At 43.9% G+C, this 9210-nt stretch overlaps 1 protein-coding gene across 1 annotated transcript; it reads right to left on the bottom strand.

Annotated features, from left to right (window-relative positions):
- Window positions 1-2090: 2090 nt before the first annotated feature.
- RGS16 (regulator of G protein signaling 16) lies at window positions 2091-8700 on the bottom strand. Its single transcript, XM_020984365.2, has 5 exons — window positions 8491-8700; window positions 6685-6795; window positions 5767-5828; window positions 5303-5469; window positions 2091-3826 (listed from the first exon to the last, which is right to left on the bottom strand). Exons 1-5 carry the CDS (start codon window positions 8532-8534, stop codon window positions 3605-3607), a joined length of 606 nt encoding a protein of 201 aa, XP_020840024.1. The 5' UTR covers window positions 8535-8700; the 3' UTR covers window positions 2091-3604.
- Between the last annotated feature and the right edge of the window lie 510 nt (window positions 8701-9210).

The following is a 9210-nucleotide window of genomic DNA, read 5'->3' as shown; positions in this document are numbered from 1 at the left end:
AGGTATCTCACATGGTGAATTTACCTATTTGGATCTCCTGTTCTGGGCAAAATTAACGCCAAATGCCTTTCTTTACTCACCAAGCATCATTCACTTCCTTCTATTTTTCCTCCTCCTGTCCCTCTTAGGCACATCCATGCGCCTATCCTTGACTGAATTCCTCACCCTTCACCATCACATGCCGGTTTAGTTTCCTCATCTGTACAATGGGAAAGTTGGAGGGAAAAGATGGTATTAACTAGATTTTCTCTAATGTCCCTTCCATCTGTAATTCCTCAGATCTGATCCTGTGAATTATTAGTCCCCAGCTAAACTTAAATTATTTTACCTAATCTAACCAAAAGAACAATTTTTTAAAAATGTGAATGATCTGTATCTCAAAGGCACATAATTCAACTCAGATAGAAGAAAAGAAGATGAGAAAAAAGAATGAAGAAAGAAGAAAGTGATGGGAAGGATAATATAGAGAAAACTATAAAGAAAAGAAAGGGTAAAGGGGGAGAAAGAAAAAACAGAAAGAAGAGGTGAGAAAATAAATTGAAAGAACTGATTTCAATTGTTTTCTAGATCATCTGTCGGGTTTCTTTTTGACCCAGACTAACTTCTTCTTTTTCTGGGTTCATGAACCTATACTTAACTGAGAGGCAACTTTGTTTAGTCATATTTCAGTCATATTTCAGTCTTATCTGACTCTTTGTAACCCCATTTGAGTTTTTCTTAACAGAGATACTGGAGTAGTTTGCCATTTCCTTCTCCAGCTCGCTTTATAGATGAGGAAACTGGGGCAAAAAGGGTTAAGTGACTTGCCCAGGGTCACACAGCTAGTGGGTAACTGAGACCAGATTTGAATTCAGGTTCTCCTGACTCCAGGTTCAGCATTCCATCACTGTACCACTTAGCTGCCCTGAGAGGTAACATGGAATAGAAAAAAGAGCACTGGACTTCCAGAAAGGAAGACCTGGGTTAATTCTTGCCTTTCACACTTACAAGATGTGTGACAATGGACAAATCACTTAACTGTTCAGCCTCAGCTTTCCCAACTGTAAACTGGGGTCAGAATACCCTCTCCTACAGGGCTATTATGAGACTTAAGTAGAATTAAATACATAAAGCACTTTGTAAAATTTACCATTGAGTTATTATTAGTAATTAGCCTGATCAGTTCATGAAAATTATCTTACAGAACTCTGAACCTATGCTAAAAATAAAGTCATTAAGAAAATCAGTAGGCAAAATGAAATAAAAGCAATAGTGTCCAGTGGCTCCTAAGCAGAACTGAGACATTGGATAATTAGAGTCTGGTTCACCAGTGAGGTGGCATGGTAGAGTGGATAGAATGGGAAACATAGCCTCAGGGAGATCTAGGTTTGAATCCTGCCTGTACCACTGAATAACTATGTGACTCTGAGAAAGTCATTTAATTTCTCTGAGCCTCCGTTTCCTCATCCTTAAAATGGGGATAATCATAGATCTACCAGGAATAGTTATTGTGAGGATCAAACAAGATAAATCTTTAAGTAAGTCTGTAAGATATGAAAGAAATTATCATAGATTTTAAAAGGTCAGGCTATTGATAATAGAGATTTGAAAGTTTCATATGCAATCCTCTTTTTCTTGTCTACTATGTATATGAAAACGCTAGTTTTATTTCAGTGTATGTTAAGTTCAGAATGGAAAAAAAAATAAAAGTGTTTCGCAAGCTTTAGAGTTGCTATGTAAGTATCAGCTTTTATGATCATTTCCCCATTCGGAAATTCTAGCTGTCTGAAGCTTTTGAATCACTGGTTTCAGCTCCTCTTTTGTTTCAACTGTGCAAACACAGCGAAAGGAAGTTGCAAATCATCTCCTCTGCCTTTCCAGCACCTATTTCCCTATATAAACATGCCCCTTATCAGGTGAGCAGACATCCATCTTTCATTTGACATCTGCTTGGGACATCCAAGCATTGTTGCACATCTGTGAGATCCTCCAGAGTTTTCCAGATGCTGATCAGAGAGCACCAGGGACAGCCAGCCCCCTCCCCTCATGCCCCAAAGCCTTCCCCTTCCTACTCCCCTTTATCCCCACACACAGACACTCAAGAACGGAGGTCACCGTTTGGGGCTTTCACTTTATTTTGCCAGAATGTAACATGCTGTCAAACAGGAGAGGAGGATCATGGGCTTCATTCACATGTAGGAAACCAGCCCCAGACGTCAGAATAAATAAATAAACACGTACGGAAGCTGTGAGGAGCCCCGACCTCTGTGAGGGGCTCCCGGCAGCCTCAGAGGTAGACTTGGGTATAGAGGCAAATCTGGCTGCTAGTTGTGAGAGGTCCTCCAGACTAAGGGATTTGAAAATTACAAATAATAAATAACCATAGTGACAACAGCAATAATAATAACAATAATAATAACAATAACAACAACAACAACAACAACATGTTTTTCCCTGGAGGAGCTCTCAAGGTTGAGAGGGCAGTGTTCATCTGTTTCCTGGGTCAGAAGTGTTGTGGCCGTCTCTACCTGGCTGATTAGATCGCTCCCCTCTCCAGTTGGGATAACTGAGTGGCAGCCTCAGGGAGAAATGCATTTGTTCAGAAATGCCGAATGAAAGGAGTAGTGTTGATTCTCTTAGAGGTCCTGCCTCTTAACCCCTGTCCAGCCTTGTGCCTGGTTGCTATCCTTTGAGTCAGGCCCTTTCCTAGATTCCATAAAAAGCCTTGCCTCATTGACCTAAGGTAATTTTGGTTCAAGTTCCATCGGCCCAAACTGTCCCCAGTGATTGTAATTCCCATCCCTAGGCTGGAAAGCCAGAACCAATAGTCGCTTTTCCCTTCTTTTGTCATATTAAGTAGAGATGCCACAGAAAGAGCCCTGAATTGGGAATCAGGAAACCTAACTCTCATTTTGTTCCAATTCACATGCCAACTCTTTGTTTGCCTGGCAAAGGGCAGGAGAGGGCCTAAGACATCACTTTCCCAAGAAAAAAAAAGTTTCCTAGGTAGGGCTCAATTAACTGAGTCAGGGATGTTTTCAGTGAGGTCCAAAACCTCATCTGGGTTGAGTGCAGGCACACCTAGCTCCCTCCCTATTGACCCTTGGCTGAAGGTAAGGAGGATATAAACACAGGGGCTGCAGGCAGAGATCTTGGGCGGGCCCAGACTGTAGAGGGTAGGTGACTGACAGATTGAAGCAATCCCTTCCCCGACATATAACGGAGGTGCCTTCCTTGCCCGGAGTTGGACTGAATTAGCTAAGAAGCAAACCACCCATCTTGTTCTTCTGCCCTTTATGTCTTCCCATTTTCAGGTTTCCATTTATACTCAGTTCCCCCAAGACTGATAGTCTCAGGAACCCTCGCTTGTCCTGGTGAGGATGAAAGGAGCCAGTGGGATCTACTGACCAGATGCCTCCTTTGTTCCTTTTGACTCCCTCCCACAGTGGGAGGGGGAGAGGATTCCCTTTGTTAGCAGTTTAGTTTGAAAATTTTCAGGAGAGTTGGAGTCTAGAGCATGAGGCTCCAGCTGCTTTTCCTCTCTCTCTCCTTCCTAACTGCCTTGCAGCTCCTGCCTCCCCCAAAGAGCTGCCCCCATCCAGAAGCGTGGCTGCAGCCAGGCTGCTCATATGTGTGAGCGCTCTCCAGCATGGCGGCTGGGCTGGGAGGTAGAAGCCGCACAGGCCTGTTCTGCCAGGTCTCTGTATGCTGCTGATCTCAGGAAGCGAGGGTAGGAGTCCTTCTCCATCAGAATGCGCGTCTTCCCTTGAGCCTCGTCAAAGCATGTAGCTGTGGCTCCTTGCAGGTTCTTCTGGGTGAGTTCTCTTGTTTCATGGTCAATGTTCACCTGGGGTGGAAGGAGGGAAAAGTTGTCAGGATGAGTGGGGTGAAAGGATACCCAAAGGAAGGACTGGGATCCAGAGAAGAGCACACAGGACTTATTGGGAGACCTGGGAATCCAATTTCAATTTTTATTAACTAGCTCTGTGAATTCAGACAACTCAATAATGGAAATAACAGTAATAATAACTGGCATTGACAGAGCACTCTAGAGTCTGCAAAGTACTTTACATACATTATCTCATTAGATCCTCACAACAATGCTGTGAGGCAGGTACCTTGGTTATTGTCATCCCCATTTTACAGATGAGCAAAGTGAGGCTCAGAGATCAGTAACTAGGCCAAGGTCAGAGGTAGGATTGGAATCCAAGCCTTCCTAACTTCAAGTACAGCTTCTGCCTGAACCTTGAGTTCCATCTCTGGGAATGACCCGCGTGAATAAATCACTTCACCTCTCGAATTCCTATACCTATACCGCTGGAGAAGGAAATGGCAAACCACTCCAGTATCTTTGCCCAGAAAACCCCAAACAGAATAACAGATACCTACATCACCCTATTTCATAGAGATGTTGTGAGGATTGAGTGAAATAGCATATCCAAACATATAGTGACCTGTACAAAGGTGACCATTATGGCTAGCCTCTCTGTGCTTATGTCATTATCTCTAAAACAAAGATTTATAAATATGGGGTTCTTGTGAGAAGACAATAATGGATGGATATTTGTGAAGCAGAAAGCATTATATAGAGGAAAGGCAGTTCAGGACACTAGGTGGCACAGTGGATAGCCTGCTGGACCTTGGGTCAGGAAGACTTGAGTTTCCCTGACTTCCTTCGAGTCCCAGCTAAAATGCCACCTTCTGCAAGAAGCCTTTCCTGGTACCCCTTAGTGTAGTGCCTTCCCCCTGAGATGATCTCCAATTGATCCCCTATCTTGTTTGGACATAGTCACCTACATGTTGTTTCCCCCAGTAGATTATGAACTCCTTGAAAGTAAGGTCTCATTTACTGGTCTTCATAATGTCAGATCTTAATGCTTGTTGACTTTATGGTGTATGGAAGCAGGTAAATCACTAGTCTCAGCCAGATTATAATTCTTATTTTTTTTTTAGGCATGTGTATGATTTGAGGTTTAAGGAGGCTGGTCATGCTACTGGTCTGGAGTTGCAGGAGGCAATGAGATTAGGGATTATGGAACCTGGCCTAAATCACTCTGCTAGTCTGCAAAGGAGCAGAGCCAAGATTGCATCCCAGTCCCCTGGACTTTGACCATAGCACCTTTAAACATAAGGTTTCTTTCTTTCTCTAGTGAAGGGAGCACATTATTATTCTTGGGAGGAGAATGGGAAGAGAGAGGAAACTCCTTCTGCCTTCACCTCACCTCTCTAAGTTGCCCAAACCCAGGCCTGTGTAAAACAGGAAGCATCAGCCTGATGCAAGGCTGAGAGGTGGATGACTGCTGGACCATATCAGTTAACTCACCTCTTTCGGAGCTTCACTGCAGATGAATTCGTCAAAGATTCTTTGGGCCCTGGAAGCCAACTTGGTAGCTGACTGGATTTTCTTGAACTCCTCACAGGCCAGCCAGAATTCCAAATTCTCCTCACTGAACTCAGTCTTTAGAAAGGCCCGGAATGCAGCTATCCCACCTGCAATAGAGAAGTGAAAAGTAGTGAGAAAGAAGGTCAGGTTGAGGGACTGAAGAAAAGGAAAATGAGGAAATAACTATAGTTAATGGGGCCATTACTACATGTCATTTCCTCCAGGCTAGTGCTGTTTACTTGATGTTCTGAACAAAGTCAAGTCCCTATAGCTCCTTCTTGCCATGGCCTGCCCCCACTGCCATTTCTCTAAGGACCACAACACCCAGGACAATGGGTTTGAAACAGATCACATGCATATGTGGCATATGGAATATGCTATGATACAGACAGGGTCTTACTTACTTTTGCTGCTCAGTAAATGGTCAAAGGATTCCTTCCATCCTAACACATCTTCTGGAACAAATCTGTGGAAAAGAAGTCAAGATATTTTTTAAAAAAAACACACCCACAAAATAGATTTCCTACCACAAATCCTAGCCAGATGTCTGGTAGGCAATCACATACTTTCATAGATTACCTCAATAGTGCCTAGGCCTATCCCAAGAGAATGCGAGCTTCTTAAGGTCAGGAACAATTTTTTTGTTTGTTTTTGTATCAGTAGTGTCTAGCCTACTGTTTTGCACAAAATCAATGTGTTGTTGTTTTGTTTTGTTTTGTTTTTTATTGAATCCCAGGCAAAGCTTCTTCGCTTTATCACAAAAGTCACCTAAGTAAGAGTCGGGATGGCCAGTAGGACTAGAGGAAAACCTAGAATTCAATCTAGTAATCTAAGGAAAGACTTCCATTCTGGAACATCTTACCCAACCAAAAGAACCCCCATTCCCCAAAGCCAATTCTAGAGCCTCTTCCACACACATCCTAAAGGTGATTTTCTAGTCATCTACAAGTAGAATTATTTTTAAATTCCACAAGGGTTTCGGTCTTTCTCTTGATTCTTGCTACAGTTGCCAACATATTTTCAATGAGAGACTTCTACCAACATGGTAGATTCATGGGTCCTTCTATTAGCTGATGGCCTATAACCTGACTACTGCTTCTTAAATTGCCCAGTGACCAATCAGACACAGGAGTTTAGTGATATGTCCTACTGAAAATTTTAGGGCAGATCCCCTTTTATGTCCTAATTTCTTTTCTCTCTCTCTCTCTCATTCTCATTCTTTTCATTTACTTCCATTTAGGACTCTGGTTTACCCCCAGCTCAATCTCCTTCCCAAGAAGAGACAGTTCCAGGCAGTGTCACTAATATCCAGTAATACTTACTTCTCTTTGTTATGTTTGCTGCCCCACTCAAACTTGCTGACAGTCCCACTCTCAGTCCCCAATTCCGATTTATGAAGGAAGATTCCAAGACGGGTCTTGAACTCTTTGGCTCTGGGAGACAAAAGAAAAACATCCAAGTATTATCAAAGGGACCAGGGAAGGAGTCTCTCAACTCTGGGCTTGTCTCTCTTCCACATAATAGCAGGAGAGGGTTATGATAGCCTAAGAGAAAAAGATTATCCTTTAGCTGGTACTATTTAAAACCTACACAAAATTAACTTTCACTGCTGTTGGAGATGTGACAACTCAGCTTTTGCTAAAATCCTTTTACTGTCATTAAGGCTACAAAAATAATGTTTAAGCTTATCCTAGGAAGAGCTTATACTCTCTGACCTGTGTGTTTACAAAATTACATTTGTATTATTCAATGCTTCAAAAAGATCTGTGTGTATATAATTTGCAGGATTTATTTCAGGGGGAGGAGGAGAAATGGAGTAGAACTCTGTGATTTCACTGTCATAGAAAACTCCCAGTAAGGAAATTTCCTCTACTAATGAAAATTAAGAAGTCCTCAGACCAGGACTTAACATTCTCTGGAAACACTGAAAGAGTAAATATCTAGGGAGTCACATCACCAGAATGTGTTGAGAGGGCACTTAAACCCCGGTCTTCAAGGCCAAGCAAGGCCAGTATTGGGCCATGCTACTTTGTGTATGTGTGTGTGTGTGTGTGTGAGTGTGTGTGTGTGTGTGTGCACATATATATATATATATACACATATGTATAATTTGAGAAAGAGATACACATGCATATATGTGTGTGTATGTTTATATATATATATATATATATATATATATATATATATATTGTATGTATACAGCTATGTATATATTAAAGTTACACAAATCCCTGTGCCTCTCTGGCACTTCTCTCTGAGTGTCTCCTTAATTCTAGGAGTTTGGGGACATTGTAAGATTCTTCTCTGTTCCATTTCCACTTTTTTTTTCTTGTCCTCTACCTCCATACCTACCAGCACCTACAGGAGAACTGCACACAGCAAGCTCTTTGGAGTGCCTCCCCAAGAACTAGCATAGTACCAGTTGCTGATGGTGTCTGGGAACTTAATTCCTCTTAATTATTATTCTTAATTATTCCTCTTACCCCTTTCACTAGAAATACAATCGTTCCCTGCAGGACTGCTTAGGGCTGAATTCCAGGGTGTAGGAAAACAAACTCAACCTCCTAGGAAAGCTATAGATGACTGGCCCACAGAAGGCTTGGCATCCCAGCCCAGCTTCTGCTTTAGCCCAGCAGCAGGAGTAGCTGCTACTTGTCTTAACAAGTGCTACAGAAACCTGGACGGACCCTTCCCTACCTCTCTGCATCCCACACAACTCCTCCCTCCCCAGAGTCTCCCAAACCCTTCGTGATCCTTCTCTCCTCCCCAGAGCACTGAATATCATCAGAAAAGGAAGCGTCTCCTCTTTTCTCCCATCTCGTGTGCCTCATTCCCACCAAATCCAAAAGGCTGTGTGTGGTCTCACTCCCCCTTTTACTGCGAAGTGACAGCGGGCTGAGCCCAACTGGTCGTCCCTGTACCACTGCTATTACCGTATGGTCCCGGACCAGTGCCTTGGCTTTTCTGGCCCTAATTTTCCTCACCTGTACAATGAAGTTGAACTAGATCATGGACAAGGTCTCGGGGGCAGCTCTGACACACCCACACCCCACGACCGTTTTCCCCTATTATTTGGGCGACTTTAGGAGGACCAAACAGCCGACCCCAACTTTGCAAATGCCTCCTACCTTTCCAGACAGTTGCTGGGGAATGCAGACAGTGTCCGGCACATGCTGGCAGACGCTGGGCAGCAAGCTGGGGAGTGAATGGTGGCAAGCTTCCGACCCTTTTTCTCCAGAGCCTGGCTCGTAGTAGCAATAGCAGCAGCAGGAGGAGCGCGTTGGTTACACACACACACACACACACTCGTGTTTGTTAGACTGGATGCTGCCGGCGAGAAGCCGCTGCTTTATAGCACATGAGAGGAGGGGGGGGGTGAAGGGAGGAGGAGGGAACAAGGAAAAAAGAGGGGGGGCACAGTGGGCTCCGGAGCTCTGACCAATAGGAACGGCCGCCAGGCCAGGCTCTGACGACGTGAAAGGAAGATTGCCTCTCCGCAGTAATAACGAGAAGAAGAGGGAGGCGGGGGTCACTGGGGTGAGGAGCCAAAGCTGGGGCTCAGACAATCCCTTGCAAATCACAGTCGCAGCCAGTGCCTGCGACCAACAGAGCTACCCCCCTCCTATGAATGAAATCTTCCAAGAAGGGGTTGGAGAGGGGAAAGGAGATCACAGAGACAGGCCGCGGCTAGGAATTGTGCTAGATGCAGGGTTTGAGAAGAAGGAGCGTCTCCGTCATTCGTAAAATACAGGAAATCGTTTGGCATTGCGGAGTGGACAAGGTGTTTCATGGGAGCTCTTCAGCCTGGCTCGCTGGGAAGGCTGTATTGTAAACACTTCAAAGGCAAA

Source organism: Phascolarctos cinereus, unplaced genomic scaffold (genome assembly GCF_003287225.1).
Source record: "Phascolarctos cinereus isolate Bilbo 61053 unplaced genomic scaffold, phaCin_HiC Scaffold_5;HRSCAF=322, whole genome shotgun sequence".
Taxonomy (NCBI): Eukaryota; Metazoa; Chordata; class Mammalia; order Diprotodontia; family Phascolarctidae; genus Phascolarctos; species Phascolarctos cinereus.
Note: the sequence above shows the minus strand (reverse complement) of the source record. Positions and strands in the feature narration are given on the sequence as shown.